Raw genomic sequence first — 27,273 nt, 5'->3', positions numbered from 1 at the left:
TGTTGAGTGTGAAGATGGGTATATCATTCAACCTAAATATTGGTATTGGCAAGACTCCTGGGTTAATTTTTCTTATAAATTGGTTGTTATTATTATTTTTTTATATAGTTTTATAGTTTTCCTCTAAAATCTACGAAAATGTTATTCAAATAGATTGTTCAGAAAACAGTGTAGATTGTAGGCCTCATCTGAGATTCATTTAGGATTTGGTCACAAATTATAAATGCTTGATTAACATGTTTTCTTAAGAGTAAGAGAATGTAATTTCAATTTAAACATTGAAATAAAAATATAAATAATACACCTAACTATTTGCAAATTATCTGTGAATTATAACAATCCCATACCAGAGACTAGAGAAAGCCATTTTAAAGATTTTCAGGCACACATTGAAACAAATACAAAATAAACAATTAAAAACAATTAATGAATTAAAAAAAAACATTAAAAAAAAGCATTACTTTGCACTTTTAAGTAGTATACCATTTCAGTTAAAACTACAGTCCAAGAAACCTGCAAAATCCTGTAAAATTTTAATGGACACAGTAATTATATATTTTAAATATTACAAAAAGAAACAAATCATCTTTTTTACATTTTACAACTAATCTGGGCATTATAACACAGATTAAAAAAAGATTAAAGAGAGATTTTGCAAATACTAGTAAAATACAATTAAAAAAAACAAGGTTTAGTTAGTGACTACATATAAAGAACAGGGCCATTGGGGTTGAACAGGATGTGATTGTTGTGTTTTTATGGTGTCGTTACCAATATATGATAAAAAAATAATATCATAAAGGAATTGCCTGATTCCTGAGTCTGTTCAAAATGTGTCAACAAAATATTTCTTATTTTAAAGTAGGTACACTTATAGTCCATTTTCAGTCACATGGGCTTCTTATTGCGTAACAAGTTAATTATTCAAAATTAGTTCAATAAAATATATATCATTACATACTTGGACAGAAAGATGTGTTCTTCTTAAACACAGCGTCATCTAGTTGAGCTATTTGTAAGCCAGTAAATGCTACAGTATGTAACTTTGCATCAAAGACTTTTTAAAATCCAAGTTGTGTGCTGGACTGTGTGTCAGGTCACATGACAGATGTCTGTATGAAACACACATCCACACTTAAAGGATTCAATGTGAACTGAATTTATTGAGTCTTCTTGTCATCTCACAGAGATATCTTATTATAGTAATACAATGGTATTACATTACTCAAGTAACAAATCGCAGGTTCAGATAAAGAAGCAGGTTAATCAGAAATGAAGGCAGAAAACAAATACATGAATACAAATTTGAGACATCATATTTCCAAAAACAATTATTGAATAAAATCATTAAATAGAAAACATTTAAAGGGATTTACTTAAGGAGGTAATGAAAGAGCATAAAGTAAACCCTCAAAGCACTCTAGTCAGCAGAAATAGAATGTAATGTACATAAGTACACAGTCACCCATGAAGTTGGAAGAAAATCTTTTTTTTCTCTGTTCATGAAATGATTGTGACAATGTGATTTATTCTTGATAGATATAGTGTATATCGTCATCAATGTCTTCCAAACATATCACAATGGAAATGCAACCACAACTAACAGAGGATTGTGTCAAAAACAAAATTATTCCAACTTTATGGGAGACCATGTAAAAAAGAGGGAAAAAGTATTCGACACTCAAGTGTTCAATACCTGCATCTCCTCTTCAAAATAAATTTAAATAAAGTTTGGTAAGCATTTGTCATGTGAATAAAAATGATTGCAACCACATGAAAAATGTATTTGATTAGGGCCACTTTTAATTCTGACTTTTTTTCTAAGAATTTTGAATTTAAACTTTTGTCTGAAAAATGTTGTCTGAATTCTGAGAAAAAAGGAGAATTCTGGGATAAAGAATAAAGATAAAGAAAATAATGTCTGAATTCTTAGAATAAAGTCAGAATTTTAGTAAGAAAAAAAAAGTAAGTAAGTCTGACTTTGGGAAAAAAAAATCTGACTTCTGATTTTCCCTGTCTCTACTCAAGTGGCCCGCAACCTCTTCCGTAGTCATGATCAGCATACTATATTCAAAATAAATTGGAAAGTGTGGCCAAAAAATATCATGCTGATGATGAAAAATGACTCTGAGTACATGTTCAAAATATGAAAAAGGCAATAAAGTAAAATCACACAGCAAAAAAAAATCTGAAATCTAAAGTATTACAATAGTACATTACATTTCATCACAACATTAAAAACATCTTCTCTCGTATACCTTTAATCAATCAGTATTTTATGAAGGGGACAAATCACTGGAAACAAATATTCATCTATAACTATATTGCATCAGCGAAGCGTCCTAATGCAGAATATGTTCATCATCATGTCAGTCATTGCTGAATGGAAATGATCCACAAATCATTCAGTGTTGTGATGTGATGGCCTGTTAAAGTCAGTTAAATAAGAATATATATGAAGGTGGTTGTTCATAAATGTCCTGTTAGATGGAATTTGTTCAAGGACAAATGTTGTTTGTTCTTCCACTTTCCAGTATTCTTTATGTAAGCACTTAGTTGTGGTAGCATTTTATGAAAACTCACTACATGCACAAAACAGTTCTTCAGAAGTGGCAACAAAAGAGAACAGTTTTATACTTGATAAGGCAAAACAGCTTTGTTAAACACATGAAGAATTTATCTTATCTGGGTCCAAATCTGTTTCCAATATAGAACCCATTTAGGTGGTTTCTTCATACATGTTTAAAAGCAAAACTTCCTGGCATCAAATCAACATAGAAAAACATTCACTGTCCCAACTCTGTGGATGAGGCTGGCATTTGTGTTGATGAATATTCTGATTAGATGGACTTGGTGACATCAGGTTACACATGTGACCTAAGTTGTTTCATGCAAAATGAAACACGGGATGTTGACTGTAGAGGCAGGGGTCTCACAGATAATTACCTGAAGAATCTGAACAGCTAACCCCAAAAATTCCAGCATGGAGAGCATTGTTAACTAATATGGAGCACAATAAGCTTCGTTTTAATAAACTGTATGACCTGATTACTTTTTTTTTTTTTTTTTTTTTTTTTACATCAGTGTGTTTAAGGGTCAACACCACAGTTAAATTTAGGCCTGCGTGCATGTGTTTTTCATTGTTGAAACAGAGTAGCTAACATTGGTAGTCAGAGCAACAGTTTAGCGGACTGCTGAGTCGTCACTTTTCCACTCTCACTGCTCCTTAAGTGACAGCAAATGAGAGTTATGTTTTTATGGTAAGACTGTGAGACAGCTCACTGAAAAAAGTGAGGATGGTTTATAAACGATTCTTTGTTTGAGACTTGTCTCTGTCTCAGCAACGTACTCTCTCGAAACACAGATAGCATTAGCAAAACTCTGTCAAAACTTCCAGGAACACCATAGCTAACTCATTTTTAGCTTTAGCTGTATAAATATCTAATGTCAGCAGAAGAAATTATAATACATTATGCTTGCAATCACAACATTTTCAAAAGAGAAAGTGGAGAGGCAACCAGGCCCACTAAGGAGACAGGAAGTATATTCCTCCCTTGGAACAACTTGTTTAGAAGTCTGATAAACTGCCTTAAGTGGTGTCAGTTGAGTCAGCATTGGTTTGGGCTGAAGACTATAAGTTTGAAAATGAAAAAAGTCTGGGTGCATTACCAGACCTCTGTAGCTTCTTCCTCATCTCTACTTGAGGCTAGCAGCTTGAGGCTATATTAGCCCATACTAGCATAAAACAACAAATCTATCACTGAACTGTCTGGTTCTACGGGATTGATTTAAACCTTTTTTTTTTAAATTTTGTTGAAAAAACAAATTCTGCCCATTCTGACCTTAACATTGTTAGTAAGAGGAGTTATGAATCAATAGAGTACTATTTTGAGGAAAACACTGCTGTTTTGTTTTGGGGTTAGGCTCAGGAGCTAAGCTAATGCTTCTTAGAGCTCAGAGTTAACTTTGAAACAAATTGTGTTGTTGTCAGATACGGAGTGTTAAGCACTGCACATTTAAGAACACACATACCCAAAAACATTTATAAAAATAGTAATTATGAGGTTCATGGGTGTACAGCCACTATCAGGTACGTATTTCGAATGAAACTAAATGATCAACCATTGTTGATGGTTGGCTAGCCAAAGGCTCTTCTTTCCAACATGCACCATTGGGTGAGTGCATTATTTCACCTGGGTACTTTTGCAACCTGTAGGTATCTAATATTTTGGAAATATGCTTGTTCGTTTTTATTAATAGGAGTTGGATGAGACCACTCTTTTATCTGTGCATTAACTATGGAGCTAGAGGTGTGGGTTGTTTAGCTGTGGGGGGAAAATGGCTAAATAAAAGGTAATAACTGAACTTTTTGTATAAATTATTAACATTTAACAAGTCTTGGTCTTACTATTTGTAGAGCCCTGACCATGTATAATATTGATATATTTCCCACAATATACTGGTGCTTGTTATATTTGTTGTTAAAAAAAAAGTCAATAAAAAGTCAATCATAAAAAAAAATACAAAAGTCTAAATGATGATTAAATATAAATATAAACTGAAGTCTTAGTTTTCAAATTGCATATGTTCAGTATGTAAATGAAACCTTTTGGTCTGTAACATTCATAGAGGTCACAGCAAGCCAAGAAATATCTTGGAATTTGAGGCAAAATAGGTGGAAACAGGCAGTGAAATGGGGAAACTGGGACAGCTTAAAATGACAGATAAGAAATTCATCTTCCCATGTTTATCAAACTCATACATCCTGGAGGATTGCAGTGGTCCTGAAAATAGGCAGATGAAAATGTTTTGTAACTGTGCTGTTGCCTTTGAGTAACAGTCCAGCCACAGATTTGTGGGCATCTGACAATCTGTCAGAACGCTCACCATCATCCAGTTTTGGTTTGCAAACCAGTGGTTAAGAAACTCTAGTTAGCTTCTTATTCCATAAATCTTACATATAGAAGATAATCATAAACTATATTTATTGTAATGTTCAGAGCGCAATATAGAGGCAATAGAAGCTACAAAATGATCATGACAAATACAAAAAACATCATAAAACACCAAATCTTCATTGGAACTGGAAACACACATCCTTTTGAGTTAAGACCTAGAAAGAAGAGAAAAAACATATTAGCCATTTAAAACTATGTCACTTCTCTTGGTCACGTCGTCCTTGTAACAACTTCACTTCCAGCATTTAGGTAAAAATTGTTTTATTTTTAAACTGTCTTTAACACCTTACTAGAAAGTTTTTTTGTCCTAAACCTAGGTCAGTGGTTTTGTGGCCTAAATTCAACGAAACTGCAGCCTTTGTCTTTTACCACCACTAACCGTACGTGTATGTATAATCTGTTCTGTGAACTGCTCATATGGGTCATTTTGACAAATGCTCATATGGCTTGTTATGGGTGTGTTTGACAAATGACCTATTCTGCTATTTAGGTTGGAGATCTTGTTGTTATAACAAAGAGTTCATACTGTATATTGTGCTGATCCATGTTCAGTGATCCATCCAGTTGTTACCACCTACTCAGTTTGCTAGTGTTGAGTTTCAGAAAAAGTTTCACTTTCAAGTGTCATGCGTTTTTCAGTTGAACAAAGAGTGTGCATGCAAACCAGCATTGTCTTTACGTTTAAGCCTTGGAGTTGATTTGTCTTTAAGTACATATGCAAAATATTTGTTCCTTTTCTGATAAATATATGATACTGGTCATATGTTAAAATTTTACACACGTTGTTAGAAGCCTGTACTGAGCTAATAATTGTGCAATTTATGTTTCAAACCTTACTTGCAATGTTAGCCTACTTTTGAACAAAGTTAGAATTCATGGACAGTTAAAAAGTGATTGTTTAGTTTATCACAAGTAAGTCATAAGTAAATTGGCATTTTGTAGCTGTAAGTGTTTACGTTATCATTGTGTTTGTTTATAGTATGCAGTGTATGCAGAAAATTGATATATTTGTTTGTATTGTATGCTTCAGTTTTACAGAAACAATATCAGTAAAGCCAAACCTTCTCAAGCACACGGTTTTAAAACTCTTTTTAGAAAAGAGGGTGTGAAAATTCACTCTACTCCTACATACATTTAAACAGGTAGCTAAATGTAATCACTAAATATGTATGCTTTACCACAATAGTATACTGCTGTACTCTGAAATGTGTGTTTTTAGTGATGAAAAACAGCAACATTGTCACACTATCCGAACCACGATTCTACCTGGGCCCGTGGAAGAACTTTCGCCAAAGGTCACTGAAATGTGTAAATTTATATTTTGAGATATTCTGCCAACACACTGACAGACAAAGAGTCAAAACAACCTCTGGACAGCGATGACTGTATATTTTGTGTCTCTTTTTCCTAGCCATATGGAGCAGTCTTATTGCAATTCATATGTGTATTCTGAAGGCCTTGTTCAAGCTACAGTAAAGCTGATAAACAGTATCAGTCACACAGGGGATTAGTTACACAGAGTGCACCCATCCCACTGCTTCTCTGCTTAATTCCAACTCCAATCATTTGCATGCTGCACAGTATTTGGAACTTACTGGACATCTTTGGTATGCGGATGGGGCCACTGCTGGTGCCATCGCCCCCTTCAGTCAGAGCTTTGATCTCAATGAGGTAGTCCTCCCCAGAGGGGATTAGCAGCTCCACACTGGTCTTATTGGTTTCCAGTACAGTGGTCCTGCCGTGCCAGTTCTGACGATACACAACCTGGAAGAGAGTGTGGATCCTGGGGTGAACATTTAATTCCTTAGTTGTTACAGTCAGAAATGAAAACTTTATGACTTTGTTCACCAAAAACAAATCAATTTCCCAGAAGCAGCATCTGCAACGTGTGTGCAGCCAAATAGTGGTTATACAGCCCCTCTTCTCTACAGGAGGCAATAAATTCAAAATGCCTTGTGAGGTGCTGGTTGGGCTCAGTGACTCACAGTGGAGGAAGATATTTTCAAAACACGACCTCAGACATCCTTTTTATACATTTAATTATGTAATTTCATATTCATCAAAATGCAGCATAATGTTTTCTTGCATCCCTCAAAAGAAACACGTGGCGCAGAGAGCGAAACTGATTTTTTTTTTTAACAAAAAAAATATGGAAGAAATGAGTACTTTTGAATTTACTGTAATGCCTTTGACAAATTATGAAACTGTTTATAGGCACTCCACACTCCCTTACAACAGAGCTTCACAAAAGATTATTATAAAATGAGCAGGGCTGCATATCTCTGGAGAATAAATTACATATGTAGCCTCTATATATTTGGGAAAGCATTATCAAAAACAGTGCGTTTTTTTTTTCCGATGTATGCAAAGTGGATCAAATATGATTCATTGTTGTCGTGGCTGGAATAAGCTAAATTCCTTCTGTAGCATGACGCCTTTCATTTTATCACCTGGAACAGATCTTTTAATTTTGAAAGGCCAGACAGGGCCAATCCATAATGTAACACTGTAGTGCTGAGGTCTATCTTTCCACTGCGATGAGAAAGCCATTTATTGCGATGACAGCTGCCGAGGCTCTATTTGTTTCTCCAGTTGTGGATTTTCTGCTATTACTCTCACAAACTCACCTTGTATCCTGTCACCTCAGACTCATTTTCCATCGCCTTGACATGTTCCCAATTCAGAAAGATCTTTGAGTTGGTCAGGTTCCACTCAATATTCCCTGGAGGCTGACTTGGAGCTGCAAGATATGTAATTATATGGACATGAGGTTCAGAAATGAATGCATAAACCAGTGTGACCAATATAATTCTCTAAACTAACTCTGCAGTCAGTCTTGTTGTAATGTTATGGTGTTGAAGCAGAATGCATTTCTCTTCAACATCCTGGGACATACTGGACAAAGCAAGGATCAAGAATAAAACTATCAATAATATAAAAGATAAAAATATGTTAGAGCAAACTATTTATTTGTTGATTTCTGGAAAAAGTATTTGCAGACCATTTCAGAGAAGATTTCAGGTTAGAGTCTTCTGATCACAAAATACTCTACCTTGTTCCTAATAAAGAGACGATTTCTGTTGTCGTGACTCATTTACACTGTGAACGCATGCAGCGGTTTAACACTTTTCACTGTAAATAGTCAGTGTGAAGTCACATGTAACCTACAGTTTGCTAAAAAAGAAGGAATGCAAAGAAATCAGAGAAAGCGGCAGTGTGTGAATGTGAGGTGGGAAAGACTGTTGGAACTCATATCAGAAAACAGTGGTACAGCAATTTACTGCAGGATTGCTACCAAATGAAAAGAATATCAGTGGTCTTTCTTCCTCAGTAAATATTTAGTTATGTTTTGCAGTTGTCATGCTAAGGCTGGATTTTCTACACAGGCTATTTTATCAACAGGGAGAACATGTCTGATGTAGATACAAGTCTATGACCTAATGCTAATCTCAGGTAAGATATGTAGCAGTAAAGAAACTTCAACTGAACATATACTTTTGATTCAAGTTACCAACAAGAGGTTAAAAAAAGGTTAAACTGTCTAATGGGAGCCATAGTTTATAGTAAGTTGGACCAGTGTCAGTTAAAGTTCTGAAATAGTATGAAGTGTAAGTTGAAGCATAATCATTGAAATAAATTGAGGTGTCATTTGAAGTGTCATAGCTGAAAGCAGTTGAAGTTTAATTTCTGAAACCGTGTGAATTTTCAGTTTAACCCACTGAAAGTAGTCCAAGTAACAGTGGAAGTGCGATAAAACTATCCTGATCAAGTTTCCGAATGTAATTTCAGTTGAATATAAGATAGTAGAGATAGCTGAAATGTGGGCAATTTTAATAACTGTGTTAATAGGTGTTGGTTTATATGTAAGCAGTAACAGCAGTTAAAAAGTGTAATAATCTAGACATCTAATATAGACCTCTCAGTTGAATAGTAAAAAAACTGCTGAAACCAGTGGAATCATTTGTCATTTTAAATAACCAGGAGTGCTAAAAACTGAACAGTGGAAGATATGCACTTATTTTGACTTTTAGTTAATGCTAAAATCATGAGTCCAAATTCTTTCAGACAAAAAAATAATCCTTAACCGTTTATCCAGGACACAGGAGGCTGGAGCAATGACAGCTGACATTGGGCTGGATCACCCTGGACAGACTATCACAGGTCTTATTTAAATATACAAATACAAAATTCCACATTCACTCACATAACGATTTAAAATAATTTTATGTAAATGTATCTTCACATATTATTTCACTTAAATGAAGTTTTGTTTTTATCCAAATATTTTTAGTTTGAAATATATGAGAATTAGCCTTGCACTCCCAGTATCAGAGCAAGCCTTTTAAACACTGTAATACATGTGTAACTGGAGGATATAAATTCCTTTTATATCATTAAACCCCCTAACATCCCAGAAATATTAGGACATGAGCTCAGAGGGCCTGGCTTCATGGCCAGTACAGGCAGGAGTAATCACTCCAATGACCAGTAACTCTTCCAAATGTCAAAAAGCACATTGTAATGCGTTGTGTGTGGACTCACGTGGTTTCTTGGTGGTGATGTTAAAAGCAGGGCTGCAGGGTCCAAGTCCAGCGCTGTTTTGGGCTCTCACTGAGATTAGATAGACGGTGCTGCCCTTCAAGCCGGAGAGCAGCGCTGTGGTGTCGATAACCCTCACTGTCTCTGCTTCACTCTGCTCAGATCCTTCTTCCCAAAAGAGAACCTGGACCAAAGATATGAGGGTTAACACAGACCTGTAGCCATATCTCCACGTTTACCTTTCCCATGAACATCCCTTAAAGATAAAGCTGTAGAAATCTGTTAAGCAGTGACAACTGTGGCCACTTTAAAATGAGATGCTGTGATGTAGTATGTGGTGAGGTAGTGTTACTAAAACGGCCCATTCTCTGACGTCATGTTGTTCAATTTAACCCTCTAGTGTAGCATATGTAGACTCCATATTTCACAGTTATTGTTTTCCATGTGAGTGTTTTTCATGATTATGACAAGTCGTTTATGGAGGAGGGTTCATGTCCTATGTGAAAACAAAAGTAAACATTTTTTTTAACGTAACTTAAGTTTTTCATCTTAGTCAGTGGCTCATGGTTTGTGACTCATGTTTTTACATAACTTAGTAGTCTCGTCACCCTCATAACTACTACTACTACTACTACTACTACTACTACTACACATCCAGCATTTATGTAAATGTATTTACTTTTTAAACTTTATTTTATAACGCCTAACCAGGAAGTGTTTTGCCCTAAACCTAGGTCAGTGGTTTTGTAGCCTAAATCAAACCAAACTGCAGCCTTTTTACAATCGCAAACTGTACATGTATATTGACGTGTGCGCTATTTTTAGAATGCTCTAATGAACCTTTAGCCGAGAAATGCTCATATGGATATATATAGATAGGCTGTAGATCTTGTGATTTTTCAAAAGTTGAGTCCTTTTCAACTTTTTCATCTGCATGCCCGCTTTAATGAACAAGATTACTTATTTGGATTAATTTGGTCTGAATGCATGACTCAAGTCAAAAACAGATATCTGCATACAAATCCAGAATCTATAGGCAAAGGGACAAGATTATGGTATTGTAAGTGCTCTGCAGGCTGTTTGTAGTCAGACCTATATTGTAGCTGTTGTGCTGACATTGCATTTTTTTCAATTTTTCTAAATTTGTATGTGGAGAACCAATGCAGTTGTAGAGGTTTTCTCTCAACTCCAACTCTTTGCTTGGTTCCCAAGTTGCTAATAAGACTGTAAAAGAAATCTTGGTGTGGATATCCGTCCCAATAATCGCTGACTTCACCAGAACCCCAGAAATACTGGCCCTTGACCCCAGAGGGTAAGTCATTGTCAGACCGAGACTGAGACAAACCTATTTATTTTGTCAATTTCCAACTGAGAGACTCACAATGTTCTTATAAAGAAGAGTGTGGTCGAGTAGAGTATTCTAGTGTACCGGTTGTCACAAACTGGCTCAAGGAATGTGATATGAAGTGGGCAGTAGTTTAAGCCTTTAATATGCTGAAATAGTGATTCTATAGGACCCAACTTAAAAGGAAAGGGAAAAGAAAACAGGGTTCCTTACTATCAGCTCAGCTACTGTAAGTCCTGAGGCAATCCACCCCACATTTTTAAAACTACCAAGTGATACTGTATCTGACAATCAGCAATACCAAAAGCAGCCCTGGGAGTAAGGAGTACACGGATAAGGAGCTTGTCAAAATCAGTATTCATAGGGAGATCATTTATGACCCTAACACGAGACAGGAAAACCAGACAGCAAAATGTCAAACAGATGGTTTGAGAGGAGGTACTTATTCAATTGGCTGCACACAGGTTTTTAGGGATCTTGCTTGGGAAAGGCAGATTAGCGACAGGGCCTGGAGTTGCTGATAACAGATGCATCTAGGGTGTTTTTTTTGTTTGTATTTTTACAGCTGCAGTTTAATTATAGCAGTTTTACCAACACTTGGGAAAATACCTCAAATACCTGAGCAGAAGAAGTTTTTACCAGCACCTCTGCCACAAATCTCAAAGAGGGATGAAAGAGAGGGATCTAAGAAGATTTAAGCTGTCTTGCTGCATCTTAAAGTCTTACGGAGACAGTGGCAAGAAGTGCATCAAACCACCAGGGTTTGAACAATACCAATGTGTGTGGGAAGCACAGAAATTTAAATATTGTTATGATAGCTTTGGTTTTTGTATTAAACCTGGTGGAGAAAGGTTTAGAAGAGAAAGGGTTACTTAGCCTATAGTACAGTACAGTAGCAAAGGGGCATGTGCATTGCGTGCATTTTCGATGAACAGACTCAATACTGAAGTTCCCCATCAGCTACATTAATCTTGTTAACTTTGAAATGCTTAACTGGCACTTCTTTTGACAGCCATCATCTCAAAAACACCTCACATTCGTTAACAGTTGTGATTGTCTGTTAGATCTCATTTGCTGGACATCTGTCAAAGGAGAAGGTACCAGATGCATCTTCCAGAGCGAATAAAACATGAGCTTGCACATTCCTCTGCTTCCAAGTCAAGAACCCTGTACCCCAAGGTAGGGGTGGGCGATATGGCCCTAAAAGATTACCACGATATTACAGGGAATTTTTGCAATAACGATATTCATGACGATATTACAAAATACTGAAAAATATATAGAAAATATGGCTTTTTAGTCTGTATAAATGAATAAAAAACATTCAACAAAATAAAAATCAGTCATGAATCTAAACTGTAGTGTAAAGTGCGCAGTCCTTGGCCTAGAGGCTGGAAATCGGGCTTGTAACTGGAGGGTCGCTGGTTCAAATCCTAGGAATTACCAGGCCAAGGACTGAATTGCCCTAGAGCAAGGCACATAATCCCCCCACACAGCTCCCTGGGCGCAATAATATGTGGGATTAATAAAAGTAGTTAAATTTTAAGTGCAAATCTCAACAACATCTTGAGTATTAGCAAATAATAAAAAAATCAATTACGCCCACTTTGAGAGCTAAATGTGAGCAAACACCTCACATAACTATTTTCACAGTCAACAGGGCTTTCCACTAGGATATGGAGTAGCCAGCCAGTGTGGAAAAATAGCTGGCGAGGGGGGGATTTGTTTTTTCATAAAAGCCCAAATTTGGTGCCTCTCACACATTCTTATGCCACTATTCCATCATGTACACTGATCTTATTGCATATTTTAGTGAAATATTTTAAAGGAGAATAAAGGTTCTTGTATGTTTTATTTAAGCCATCTTATTTTGACAGTCTTTTTGTGAATTCTGTGGTTGACTCTGTTAACACACTGCTCTTATTTTGAAAGCTGCATGTGTTTAGCGACAGGAAGTAATAGTAGCTTATTTGATTAACACAACTTTAATTGTTAGTTAATATTAGCTTGCCGCTTATGAACGGCATAATGCAACAGTGTGTTCGGACCGTTTGGACCTCTGACAGCCCCGGACAGGTTGATAGTATTTAGTCCGGCGCGCGTAGGGAGAGATGATGTGGGGACAGGACTGATACACACAGGTGAATTCAGTGAGCGTGTAAGTGTGTGAATGTGCGTGCATGTCTCGGAGGAGGACGAAGAGGTGGGGGTCATGGTTTTGACTGACTGAGCAGAGACACAACGCAAAATAACTTTATATTATGAATAGTGTAAATATACTTTCAGATAGAAATGTGACTTTAGTGCAGCACATGAGACTACAGCTGGCCGCCACAGTCTAGGTAATTAGTGGGAAACCCTTATGCCACTACTTCAAGAAGTAGAATTTGTTGACAATATCATGATATGCTTTTTTTTTTTACTCATAAAAAAATATATCGGTATAATCATGAACGATACGATATGGCACACCCCTACCCCAAGGTACCTAAAACCCCCCAGGCATTCTCAACTAGAGTTGTTTGTAACTAACAGTTTCACACTATAGTGAAACTATGGTACAGTATCTCTCCATGGTGGACCTGTCCTGCAGATCCTGAGTCAAGATCTACAAGCCAGATTACAAAAAAAGTCAGGACACTGTCTACAAAAAGACAGAAATCAAGAAACAGAATGTGATAATTTGCTAATCTTGACATACAGTATTTTTAATTGGAAACTGTACAAAGACAACCTCTGTAAACCAACCTGCCCACCAACAGGTAGAGGTAGTGGTAGACAAAGGTAAGACCTTGTTTATTTTAACCGATGTAGTTTCGGTTTTGCTTAGCCACATGCTAAACTAGAACAACTGCAAAAACTAGAAGCAGTTAACTCTCATATGAAGTCTTATTCGTGCATTTGGCCTTATACTTCTTCTGTTATAAGTTTTGACTAAATTTTTTTCTGTCTGATCCTAACCCTTCCCCTACCCGTAAATCTACCCAGGCAGGTGGGGTTTGAGAGGTCCTGAGAATATTTGGGGTTGTAAATATAAACTCCAAATTTCTGAATTTGATTAATTCAGCTTTTATTGACACTTTACACAGCGTCCCGACTTCTTTGGAATCAGGGTTGTAGCTTTACAAGCTGTTGTAATGAAAATAATAATGTAGCTGTTGTGAGTGGTCTACTGTGCCTGATGGATCTGATGGACCTAGATCAGGCAGCAGGGCAGGACATTAGTACCCTTGGTTCAGGGTAATAATTTTATAGTGGTGTATAGTTTTGATGGTGGCTCAGATAGCCTCAAAAGTGTTTAGAGGTGGAGATTACTGAAGTATTTTATACATTCTCAGTCAGTTAACACTTGGAGCTGTATGTAGGTCTTGATCATTCAGTGAAAGGGTATTCAAGGGCTCCTGCTATTTTTGTTCATATAGGCGAAGCGGCGCTATGAATTAAAAGGTGAAGCGAGGGATAAATTGAAGGGTGTTCTAATGAGTGAATTTCGCATTACTTGTTTCATACCTTTCACAGCAGCTGTTCCAATCACAGTGGTATATGAGGACTATGCCACTTAGTAGAAGCGGCATCTCTGAGAAAAAGATATTCACGATAGTGCAGTTTGGTTAATTGTGACTGTTAGGCACCTCAAATCTGCAGCTAAACACCCTGGCTGTTCTCATAAATGTTTCAAAGTATCCCTACGATATGCACTGAATTTTGTAGCTCATGTATTCCACAAAAATGTTTTAATTTATGTTGTGTTCTTGCCCCTTTCCTGTTCGGTGGGAAACTTCTTTACTCATGTAAGTCACCAACATAACAGTCTCCAGTACTTATTTTTCCTAGACTTAAACAAGTGGTTTTGTTGCCTAACCTTAAAACATCACCCACAGTAGTGATGGGCCAATGAAGCCTCATGAACCATTTTACCCCCCCACTATATGGTGCTTTCTGTTCAACAATGGGCTGACAACACTCTAAATCACCATTGCTTAAACCAGGAGCGCCATCTATGGGGCTCAGAAAATAAGGAAAATTGTTCTTAAGGTTCAGGTTGGATGAGCAAAATTATATGTAGTGTAAGATTGTCCGTATCTGTGATAGTTACATACATCATTGCCAAATAAATTTTAAAAGGCAACATGTCACACATACATCCATATAATGGTTCATGAGGCTTCATTGGCACATCACATTGTCACATTTAAAACAGTGACTGACTTGAGAGATATTTAAAGCAACAGCATTTATTTTGTTTATCATACGTACCACTTTGCAAAAAGTTTTCTTAAGAAATCATACAAACCCGTTCATGAATACACTGAATCACAACACTACACACCACTCCTCATCGAAGTGTCTTCAGCAACAAAGTCAGGGCTGTCTTGAACGTGTATTTGTCATCTTGTTAGATGACAAATATACAGACATGTTAGAGGACACTTCTCTGAAATCTTCTCTGAACTCAAAGGCACTGCTACTACTGCAGAAGTGGTGTCCGTTTGTCACAATGCATGAAGAGTCCTGTGGGGCTGAACTACCCTGCTGGGACAGATAGGCAGAGGCATATGAGAGCTCTCCAGACTCTCTGCTCCACAGCTGGCTGCAGAGAGGATGTTATCAGTTCAGACTGCAGTGTTGTTGCTACTTATCAACCTGACTCTTTATTTGTTCCTCTATCGATCCTTTATGAATAAATGCATGCAGGTGTTATTGTGATAGTCTAATTTATGATAAACAATAGCCTTTGTTTGAGGAAAAAACATCTGTTTGATAAAATCCACCCACGCAAGAAAACACAATGTCCCATTGCTCAGGTCCCAGATGAAAACATTCTCAGAGAGCATGTAGAGCATTCTTCACAGGTACTGCGTTAAATATCAGAGGAATCAGTAGTTCTTCAGAAACAAATCATTTGCAACTGGTTCTAAATCACTTCTTGATTCCCAACACTAAAAGCCTCTGATAAAATCCAGAGCACAGTGTTCTGGCAGAGTGTATGGATAGGACATTATGAATGGGCTATGCTCTCCAGTTTCACTCTCCCTCCCTTCTTGGCTGGAGTGATGGACTCCCTATGGCCTCCTCTGTGGGCATTCTCTTCTGGGACGTTCAGGGGCAACTACAGAAGGAGGTTATTTCTGGAGTTCTTGCCCAGGACTACAGAAATAAATCTTTGTATTCCAGTTATTTCCTAGGACTTAGTAAAAGCAGGCTTACTTTTCTCAAGTGCCAGACAAAAAGCCACCATGTTACTTGGAACAAATTGTACAAAGACAGTTCTGCATTTTTAAACGAGCTACTGGATCTATTCCAATCAAGCTGTTAATTCAGCCTAATAAACTTAAACACTTTGGTTTCATGTATCATTGATAGCCTGCCAGAGGAAGTTCTCTCACTTTACATCCCATGGAGTAACCTACAGGAACAACAGGTCACCGTTTGGCCATCCTATAGCCCCTCATTTCTTTTAACAGTATGTGCTATATAATGTGATTGTGGTATATACAGTCTGATAAATTATGGAGGAAGGAAGCTGCCAAAATAAAAAATAGATGACTTTATAAATAAATTACTATGCCATTTCATGTACCAAAGATAATATTAAAAACAAATGTAGGCATTATTAATTGAATACAGTACAATTTCAATTTATATTACTGTTTCAATTTGTTTCTTTTTATATTTTATATATCTTTTTATGTATCTTTTATTATTACACAGTTGTATTACTTCCTGTTTATTGAATTTCTAATTACATTTTCTGTTTTCCCTTTGTTCATCCTATCATGTTAATTGATATGATGCCTACATTCTTTTTGGCAAATTTAATGGCATATTCATTAATTTATGAGTCATTCATTTATTTATTTATTTTAGCAGCATCCTCCATATTACATAGATAGTCTCATAGCGATAGCACAGCACAGGGAGTGGCTCATGCTAGTGTGGCTCCGTATCTGCTGTTTATCTGTAAATAACAGCATGTGGATGTGTAAACAGCTGTTTGCTGTTTCAGTTATTGTGGGTATAAGTGTGAGTGCACGTAGCAACCATTCCTCTGACAGCTAGAAGAGAAGCAGTGTACTGGAGGGATGAAGAAGTCTAACAACTTTAGGATATGTGGGGAACCGTCCTCTTACAGGAAAACAAAACTATCTACGGCACAGATGTTTTAGTGAAAAATGTGTCAGCCTGCTGAGTGGGTAAAAATAACCCACATCTGTCCTTGCATGACAGTACATTTTGTTATAATAATGTATATAATTATTTACAAAGAGCCAGTTGAAGTTACTGATACTGAGGCATATTGTTTACTTACAAACCACACCTTGAGATGCTTCTCTTCATATCCCCGCTTAATTGCCCCCTCAGTCTAATTGTAGTGTAATGAGCCAAATTGTCGCATTAGCCAATATGAAAATAAATGATGCCCTTAATGAGACATATCCCCTGGAAAAATACTTTCTCTTGGGAGCTTGGCAGAAATCACACTCCCGAACGAGACTGTTGTCTCCCCATAAAACAACTCTGCAGGTTGTTTGTACAAGCAGCCTATTTAGACCCATATTTACGTCTATTGTTAGGCGGTGACCTCTAGTGTCCAGAGAAATTATCAAAGGAGCAAAGAAAGGAGTCAGGTGGCTGGGTATAAAGAGTGACAAAGTCTGCAGAGGGCGGAGGTCAGGGTGGATGGACAGTTCCAACAAACAGTGGCTGAACATGAAATCCAGTGCATAGCCTGCATATGGCCCTCAACATGGCAATGGCTGAGCTGGCGGCTAGCAGCTAATGGTGCTAACACCACCATGAATTGCGCCATAAACGGCAACAGTGAGAACAGAGCTAACAGTGTAAGCTGAGGGTGGAAGGGCAGGTGGCTGTTGTGCTTCTGCTTCGACGACATTGGTCGAGAAGGCTTATCACCAGTAACCACCATATGGAACACTCTGCACTGCTCCACAGGTCACATAGGAACTCACATTTATTAACATGAACCTGCGGCTGGACCAGTAACCATTTGTTGTTGTTTGTAGTCAACAAAGAACAGAGAAATTTGGATGAACACGCAAACAGAGGAAGCATTACTTTATTCACTGGTCAGCACACCATTGTATGATAATGTATAACCCCGACTCCAAAGAAGTAGTGGTGATGTCCAAAAAAAAGAAAAAAAACAAAAGAGGGCAATAATTTGTTGATCCGAATTTTAAACCTGGGCCCCTCCATCTGGCCCCCCTGATTCAATTTTAACCAACTGACACGTCTTTAAGAGGCTTAAGTATGATATGAAACTAGACTTAGGGAAACCATTGGTACCAATTAGGGCTGTCAACAGATTAAAAAAAAACAATAATCTCATATTCTCTAAATCTTCTTAAAGGGCATATTAAATACAACATAAATCACCAAATGAATGAGTAAGCAAAGGGTGTATATTTGTATAAAAGTGTATGGTGGCCACAATCTTTCACATTCCCATGATAAAATGCATGAAAAAAATGCATACAGTTAGTAATTAATACTAACAGTGAAGAGATATTAGCTTTTTGTGGTATAAACAAGTGCAATTGTTAGCTAATGTTAGCTCGTGGCCACCGAATAGCATATGCAACAGTGTGGTTGGATCTGACCGGCCTGTACAGGTTGATAGAATTTATTTAGAGTTTGTCGCGCACACGGAGAGAAGATGTGGGGACGGGACTGATACAGACACGTAGGCACGTTTCTCTGTCATGCTGTCATTGTTTTGAAGCTGAGAAGTGGGGAGGGCAGCTCGGCAAATTCAGTGCATATGTAAGTGTGAATGTGCACGCATGTCTAGAATGAGGATGGAGAGGTGGGGAACGGGGTTTTGACTGACTGACAGGTCACAGACATTCTGCTGAGCGACGTCAACGCAACGCAAAACAACTTTATATTCTGAAAAGTGTAAATCAACTTTAAGTAGCTTTAAATGTCATGTTAGCACACCACGTGAGACTATTTGGGTCTATAGCCTGGGTAATTAACTGACACTCCGAGCTAACTCTCAGACTGGCCACTGCAGGTTTTGTGGCTTTCATTACGTGACGTCAGCAATCGCAGCAATACAGCCCTACTACCAATATCATGACATCTTGTTGGCAAGGAATGTAATATAAACTGTTAGGAGGTAAAAACTAACAGGGCCATTTTTAAAGGGGCCCCTTGACCTTTGACCTCTAGATATCTGAATGAGAATGGGTTCTATGGGTACCCAAAAGACTCTTCTTTACAGGCACGTCCACTTTATTCTAATCCTATGCAGATTGGGGCAGAAACCATGGATGTTTTTTTATGCAGTATCATTATTTTTCAACTCTTCTAAAAAATAATGTTCCTTGCATGCTGGGGTCGCTAAACAGTCTTGGAATTGTATACTTTTGTTATGACTGGAAAGCTGAGACTCTTGTGGATTCAATGAACCCAATTGTACCAAATTGACTCACTGTCTGAAATTACCTGTTGTCTCCTCTGGGATAATTGGGGCTATGTTTGGTAACCCTAAACTGGTATGTGGCCCCAGTCTGCCCACCACCACTGATCAAAAATCATGTGTTGTTTAATGTTGAACTCTTTGTATAATTGTTCAATAGTGATTAAGTTCTGAATCTTAATATCTAGCTAAATAAGACTTTCTAAAAGCTGACTCAGCTGTTTCTACAGAACATAATATTAACAGTATGTTTTGCACTTGCTATATTACCTCAATTAGGAACCAAAGTTATATATAAGTGATTGTAGCAGCTCTGTACAGTAAACTGGTTGGCATTGTGCCCAGCCTCTGCAATTTAAATGATCCACTGAAACATGATTAGAGAGGCAATTTAAGCTTAAATTAGATACATTAGAATATGTCACCAGTGAACTTGTTAAGGAAAAGTTTGTCATTGTGAAAATTTTAATTAACAGTCGTGTTGTAGACATGAGCTACCCAGCTCCAAAAATAGTGTTTATAAATATGAATCATACAATGTGATAACATCTTTCTCTCGACAGGAATATATTCTTCATTTAATAATTTTTTTTCCACATTTAAAAGTAAAAGTAACAATGCATCTTATTGTCAAAGAGCTGTGGAACTGTATAATGAAGTAAAACTGTAAAATCAGTTCTCACTTTTTCTGCATCAATATTCATGCAAAGAGTCTCAGTTTAGCTAAACTGCTGTCTAGCTTGCCATCATGGTGCTTCAAACCCCTGCCGCAGAACAATGTGTGTACCAAACACTGGCAATGACCTCAAAGCTTCTCAGCAGAGGTCAAGCCACCTGGGCATACCCTACCTTATAAAATACCTGGGGTTTAGCAGAGAATGTTATTTTTATCTTGGTTTTCCACAGCAAACTCTCAGGAGAGTGTTTGTTGTACAGGATAGTGATGTATGATGTTCACACTTTCTCTTATTTATTTATTACTGTGAATAGAAGCTCTCAGAAAGCCTTGGTATTGAGGTCTTTTGGAGACTGGAACAGTTGCCAACAGACCTCTTCATCCCCTAGATTAGCCCGTGAATAAGGTACCGCTCCAACACATGCAGTATTTCAGTGTCAGAGTATTTCCAAGTTGTCGCCACCGGCAGTTCTATTCAAATCAATGCCAGCTTATTGTACTGTCAGTCATTCAGGGATTAATGTCTACTCCTTGTTTGAATATCCCTTGTGGCACTATTATTTCAAATTGTCTTTTTCATACCTCATATGCAATGATCTTCTCGCTGCTGGACCCAGGGGGAATTGGTTCCCAGTACACCTCCATCTCAGAGGCTGACACAGCATGGGCCCAAACTCTTGATGGCGCCTCAGAGGGCTCTAAATAGGATAGAACATGAATTATGCATGTTTCAAATTAAGAGTAAACTTGCTGAATTAACATGATCAACTTTATTCCTGTTTACAGTGTGTACAGGTGAAGACACTCGCCTTCTTCTGCAGAAAACACTGTGACGACGCGGCTGAACGGCCCCTCTCCAATGCTGTTGTACACTCCCACTTTGACTTCAAACTGGGACAGGGGTGCAGTGCTGTCGTTCCTGTAAATATATCTCGATGCATCAGGTGAAGCCAGCACTGTCTGGATCCATGTGCTGCTGCCAAGTGGGCGGAAAGCCACAACATAGCCAAAGTCCTCTCCGCTCTGCTGTTCCTCTGGAACTGGCTGAGATAGGGACAGAAAATTATGCCTTTGACCCAAACAACTGTGAGCACAAATCAACTCTCAGAGACCCACATAGAGCCATATATGTCATTTTTAAGGGGGGGGCAGGGGACCTTTAGGGCAGAGATTTTCAATTTTTTTTTTAGCCCCTCATGCTTTGGAATAAATTTGATATAGCCTATTAGTAAGCTTTTCATTTGCATTTCAGTTCATTCACACATATATCCAGAGAAAGTTTTTCACTCTTAGTGCAGACCAACTAAAATGTGTGGCTGTGTTTATTTTTAATAATATTCAATAAAAAAAAAGTGGAATATCAATGATATATAAAATACAAATCATAACTTGAAAAACAAACTTTAGATTAATATATTATTATTTATACATTGTATCTGAAGACTTTCCAGGGACCCCCTGGCAGAGTACCACAAACCAGCTTTCACATGGTACATCATGTGAAAGCTGGCAAGCTGAAGATTAATTTGAGATGCAGCTCAGCACTGTGTGTCATCTTTTTATAGTCATAAATCTGTAACATCCATCCTGTTGCTTGTTGCGCTTATCCAAATTTTAAAAGTGTATAAGGGTTTAGAACATTTCACTTATGAGTATTTTACGACCACCCCTATGCTCATTTATATGTCATAGGTTTTTGCAGCAGTGTTGGGGTTAATAACATTTGTAACACAGATTTGGTGCTAAATTTAACATTTTTTTCAAAATTGATAGAAGAATTGGTTAAAAAAAACTTTCAGAATATCACATTAAGATAAAAAAAAACTTGATTTCTTGATGTGATTTGGTTTCAAAAACGTTTTGGAGATTTCTGCAAGAATTTGATTTTTTCTGCAATTGGATGATGAACACTACTGTTCTGGAAAAAGCTGAGAAACCCGGAAGCTAGCTGAATGCTGATGAATGCTCTAAGCTAGAGCATCCTTCCTCTGAATGCTCAAGGTCTCTAGTTTCATGAGGCTGAGATTATCCTAGAGGTCACGGCAGCTCATTTTATACAGCACACATGAATAATATTTTCCAGTCATGCCCAATTTATGCAATTCCAAACCAAATTATTACATTTCAATAGGCAAAAAACACATTTGAACTGCATTAGAAAACTGCATGGGTTTTATCCCAATCTTTATGAGATTAGCATGATGTGGGCATTTCTGTAAAGAAGAGACTCATTTGTAATTTAACCATACTTTGAAACATTATTTAACCACTATCACAGGACAGGGTTGGCACCTATGGATTCATTAGGTCATGTAGTTTGTTATGCTGGTATCATCTCTGTCACATTAAGACTGAGCCCACTAGTGCCTGAAAACCAAAAGTCTGGCCTGGAGCGTGGGGATTAGAAGGTTAAATTAGGGAGTTGCAATAAAGTAATGTAGAAAACATGTAATATGTCTGAAAAACGATTGAGCAAAAGTACAGATACAGCATCTTTCTGCACTTTGAACCACATCCAAAAAATGTAAAGTTGTCACTTTTTAGTAGATTTGCACTGATTCACACAACAGGGGGAGTCAGCAGGCAGCAAATCAGAAAAGCTCTGCCTTTAATTAGAAGCCATTCCGCTGAAGCCAGGCCACTGCAGACAATAACTCTGCCAGAAGACCATTCTCATCAAAAGACTCAAAGAATGCTCTGTCACAATGAATGCCCACTCAGAAATGCCCATGATCCTCTTACCTCCCACATGATGACAAGTTCTCCTCGAGCTCCTCCGCCGCCACTCACATTTACTGGTGCAACCTTGGGAACTAAAGAGACACAAAGGAAACGTAATCATCCCTCTGTTTGGACTGTTATGTCTCAGGCAGGTGCAGAGGATTCTGTTTCACCACACAGCTTTGAATGAGGTGTTACAGTCACTCTGTAGAGCGTCTATTTACATAAAACAGGTTAATCACACAGCGGAGGAATTTTTGTTGACAGTGGCATTACCAGCCGTGTACGGTGACGTTATAAGCCGAGCACCGTATGTCAGCCCCGCGTGTGAGGCACAACGGGAAACTTGTTCCCTTGTGATTCAACCAGCGGGATGGAATTACTCAGCTACCCGGCTCAAAATAGACACTTTCATGTCGACACCTCATGTGCACATAGTTCACATTGATGCATCTGTTAATTAATCAAGTTCCAGAGCGCTGACACACGAGCTTAGTGTTGTTACTTAAATGTTTCAAAGTGTAATTCCAATTCTTTTTACATGTGACTGAGTAATCAAAGTATTGGCATGAAAACGAACAACAGATTTGAAATGAGCAACATCACAGGGAGCGCTGAAGTAAACAGTTAAATCACATTTTCCAAGTGGGACTGATTAATTTGTTATGAAGAGAAACAACAAATTGAGAGGATACCTGCTGCTTTGGTTCGAATCTGTTTTGATGGCGTGCTGGGTTCTCCAACACCAACACTGTTGATTGCCACCACCCTGAATTCATAATCCACCCAGGGGTTCAGCTCTTTCACTGTTGCATGCATCATCTGTCCAGGCACAGAATCAGGAACTAGGATTAAAGAATTTTGAATTGAAATGTGTTTTTGTTTTTTGATGTTTTTTGAGTCATATTTCATATTCTGTCTCCAACAAATATATAAAAAAAAACATTTCACAGACGAGTGCAGTATATCACAATGATGACTTTTGTAAACCTTTTAATACTATTACAATTACAATGCATTCAGTACCTCTACTACTACGAGACTCATCTCCCCTCAAGAACAACCCCAGAGGTAATTTGTACAGGCAGCAAAATACGACCCATATTTACGTTTGAGACTGTCCTCCACTGCTCTCTAGCACATCATCCTCGTAACTACTTCACTTCCAGTATTTACGTACATTTATTGGTCTTGGCTTAAACCTAGATCAGTGGTCTTGTAGTCTAAATTCAATGAAACTACATCCTTTTTTTACAACTGTGAATCTTATATCGAAATGTATGTATAATGACATGTGTGCTATTTTTAGAACGATCTGCTCTGTGCCGCGAAATGCTCGTATGTGTCGTTATGGGTGGTATTGACAAACAAGCTATTCTGTCATTTGAGTGGGAGATCTTGTTGACTACTACACTACCCTGTAGTAGGTGTTATTTAGACGATAAAAAAGTTAATAGCAGCATGATTAACATGTTTATTGTTAGATTATAGGAGATGAAAAAACACTTACACATTATAATGCATTAATTAGCAGTAAACTATGCATTTATTATCAATTAACCACACTTCTTGCAGTAACCGGATCTAAAGCGTACAGAGTCTTGTTCGGGTTAATAAATCCTTTATTATGCATTTCTTTCAGCTCCTTTGAAAAGTGTGTGTGTGTGTGTGTGTGTGTGTGTGTGTGTGTGTGTGTTTGTTTGTCTGTGGTTATTTTATTGAGGTAATTGTGTTTTATGGTTGTGTCTTCAGAATAACTTTTACAATATACAACCTATTTTAATGCTAAATGTAACTATCATTAAACTAATGATTTTTCAGAGAGGTTTCAAAAGATTCAGATTTCAAAAGGTCTGTTTGAGAGGCCATGATTTATAGAATACACTCAAGTGGCTGTGATAAAAAAAGGGCTGTATTGAAGTGTTTCTCTGTGCTTTAATGCTCATATATACTTTATATATATACTGTATATATATTAGGACAACAATAGAAAGCATTATCGCACAGCAATTTCCATGTCCTGTCATAATATGATTCCACACATAAAAGCTGTTACTAAATAGGGGGAAAATCTGTCAGAAGAGTTCACTTTAGTTAACATGACTGACATTAACATGAAATCTTTCTGCAATCAGAGGGTTGTGTTCTTTGAATTTAAATTGGAAGAAAAAAAATTCTTTATCAGCCTGCATGATGATGTCTGTCAAATATTCTGGTAAGTAGTATGAAGTATAAGGAATATAAAGAGAAGGCTGGTATATTTATATATATTCACACTGACCTATGTAGCTATGTACTATACAATATTAACAACTTATAGACCCACACAGGTAAACAAAAGATACAAAAAATCAGGACACCAGGTGCTTTTCTCAATTTGGTTTTCCACTGCAGAGAGTAACCCTCAGTGTAGATGCAAGGCTGCATTAAATCTTTAATGCAGAACTTTTAGGTCCATGAATGTAGATCGTATCATCAAGGTAGGTGTATCTGCAGGTGTTCAGCACTACGGAACACGTCGACTACATGACTCACAGTTCGGATACGTAGAAAAAGATGGTGGTGTGGTGAAGTATGTTTTACCAGAAGTTATCTTATGGGGCATGTTGTGTTGTAAAGTGGGTATTTCCTTTATTAAACTGTAGCCTGTGAGGCCGTAAATAGTAGTGATGTGCCAATGAAGCCTCATGAACCATTGTTTTTAATTTTCTGAGCCCACTAGATGGCGCTCTTGGTTCAATCAATGGTAATTGAGTGTGCTTTTAACTCTTTGTTGAATAGCACCATCTAGCGGGCTAAGAATATATTTTTTAAATCATTTAATTCATTATAAAATAGGAATAGAACAAATAGAACCTGCTTTCATTGCTGATGCTGTGCTTCTTGCATGAGCTCACATGATACCGTGATATTGCGAGTATTGTAGTGAATTGTACTGTAGTGCACATAGTGTAAGGAATACTTTTCATGTTGCTATTTTTTTAAATCTGGGTTAAGTGAACAAAATAATTGTGGTCAAAAAAGTTGCTTTTCTGTGCAGACCCCAGGACCGCTGGTCCTTACTGCTGCTATTTTCGGTCATGCAGACCCTAATAAACATAAACATATGTTACATACATTAATTGCATGGACCATTTTATTTGTGTTGTGTTGTGTTGTGATGTGTTCTAAATGTTTGGCTCTGGCAGGCACATATTTCCTCCACACTGTACACAGCATTTTGAACAAGAGCTGAGCAGATTAATTGGCTGGGCCAATTAACTTATCACAGATATATCAGTGTTATCAGCTGACAACAAGAAATTGCATTCCTTAAACACCCAAATTATTTTTGTTGAACCATAGTAGCCGTGTTTACATTGAAGTCGAAATGCGTGTCGCATTAAGAAAATGCAAATTAGGGATATTTTCATCAACTGGTTTAGAACGAATAAATGATGTACTTTGGTCAGAAAATGGTAGTGTAATGTAAACGTCTCGGATAATCCGTCAGTAAACAGTAGAAGAAGAAGATTGCAAGAGAGAAAGAACAACCAAAAAGAGGTTGCTAATCGAGAACTTTGGCCACCAAGAAAAATTGGAGAGAAGTCTTGAGGAATTGGATTTAATTGGGCAACTTATTGTTCTTTCATATCAGCTCGTCTTGACTGGCAGTGGCCTGGTTAATAGGGCATTAACTGTTTTCCGAAGAAAAAAAACACGTCCGGCAATAGTAAAAACTTTTATTCGCATTTTCGAAGGTTTTATCGAATTTCGGTGTTCCATCAAGCATTTCTCATGCGATTCTTCAAAATGCGCACAGGCATACATACTGTAGTTCTTTTACCAGTAAGTTGATGTTTCAACTGTAAAATGTCCCAATCAGGTCATATCTTGAAAAAAAAAAAAAAGACTACCCTGATAAAACACATGAGGATCTCTTGACTTGTAACAAAAATTACATATATTGTAACTCCTCAGCATTGACTTACATGAAAGAAAAATAAGCAGTTGTTACCTGTTCTCACAGTCTGCCAGCCTATAGAGAAGGGGGTCCTGGCCTGGACAATGTACATGGTAACAGGACTGTGGTTGTCATGTCCAGAGCCCCAAGACAGCTGCACAGTGGTGTCAGTAGTGTCAGTCACCAACAGGCCCTCGGGTGCACCAGGAGGTCCTGCAACACCCAGAAACAAGGACCTCAACACAGGCGTTAGGTGATTCATAACTCAGCTTACAACTTCAGTTCAGGGCTAGTGGAGATATAATGGGTTCTATTGGGAGTGCCAGGCTAATCAATACACTGAATAGTGCAGTTCACTTTGGCTAGACCATCTACTGTCTTAGTTTAATTACAGGATATATGAGGCCAGTGCCACTACATTCAGGTTTCTGCTTAAAATACCCCCACTTATATTGTGATATCACATTAACCTTGTGATGAAAAAAAGATCGGAAGAGAAGTGAGAAGAACTGTTTGTCTTATGGAGCAACCTGTTCTCATTTTCAACTCACATACGGACACTGGAACCCTTGGTGTGACTTCAACACACTGGGTCGCCCTACATATCAAACTATGATGCTCCACTATGATCAGTTTGAAACATGT

General features: G+C 37.5%; 1 protein-coding gene across 1 annotated transcript in view; it reads right to left on the bottom strand.

Annotated features, from left to right (window-relative positions):
- Positions 1-1,803: 1,803 nt before the first annotated feature.
- Positions 1,804-27,273, bottom strand: part of LOC131967100 (contactin-3) — a 132,827-nt gene continuing 107,357 nt past the window's right edge. Inside the window, exons 16-24 of the mRNA XM_059328619.1 lie at positions 26,683-26,841; positions 23,381-23,530; positions 22,707-22,777; positions 20,774-21,008; positions 20,547-20,662; positions 9,501-9,681; positions 7,586-7,698; positions 6,554-6,722; positions 1,804-5,113 (exon numbers count right to left, since the gene is read on the bottom strand). Of these exons, the coding sequence (XP_059184602.1) occupies positions 5,025-5,113; positions 6,554-6,722; positions 7,586-7,698; positions 9,501-9,681; positions 20,547-20,662; positions 20,774-21,008; positions 22,707-22,777; positions 23,381-23,530; positions 26,683-26,841 (1,283 nt within the window). The 3' untranslated portion in view covers positions 1,804-5,024. The remainder of the gene's footprint in view (positions 5,114-6,553; positions 6,723-7,585; positions 7,699-9,500; positions 9,682-20,546; positions 20,663-20,773; positions 21,009-22,706; positions 22,778-23,380; positions 23,531-26,682; positions 26,842-27,273) is intronic.

This window comes from Centropristis striata, chromosome 3, assembly GCF_030273125.1.
Source record: "Centropristis striata isolate RG_2023a ecotype Rhode Island chromosome 3, C.striata_1.0, whole genome shotgun sequence".
Lineage (NCBI taxonomy): Eukaryota > Metazoa > Chordata > Actinopteri > Perciformes > Serranidae > Centropristis > Centropristis striata.
The sequence above is the reverse complement of the archived record's forward strand: the minus strand, read 5'-3'. Positions and strand labels throughout refer to the sequence as shown.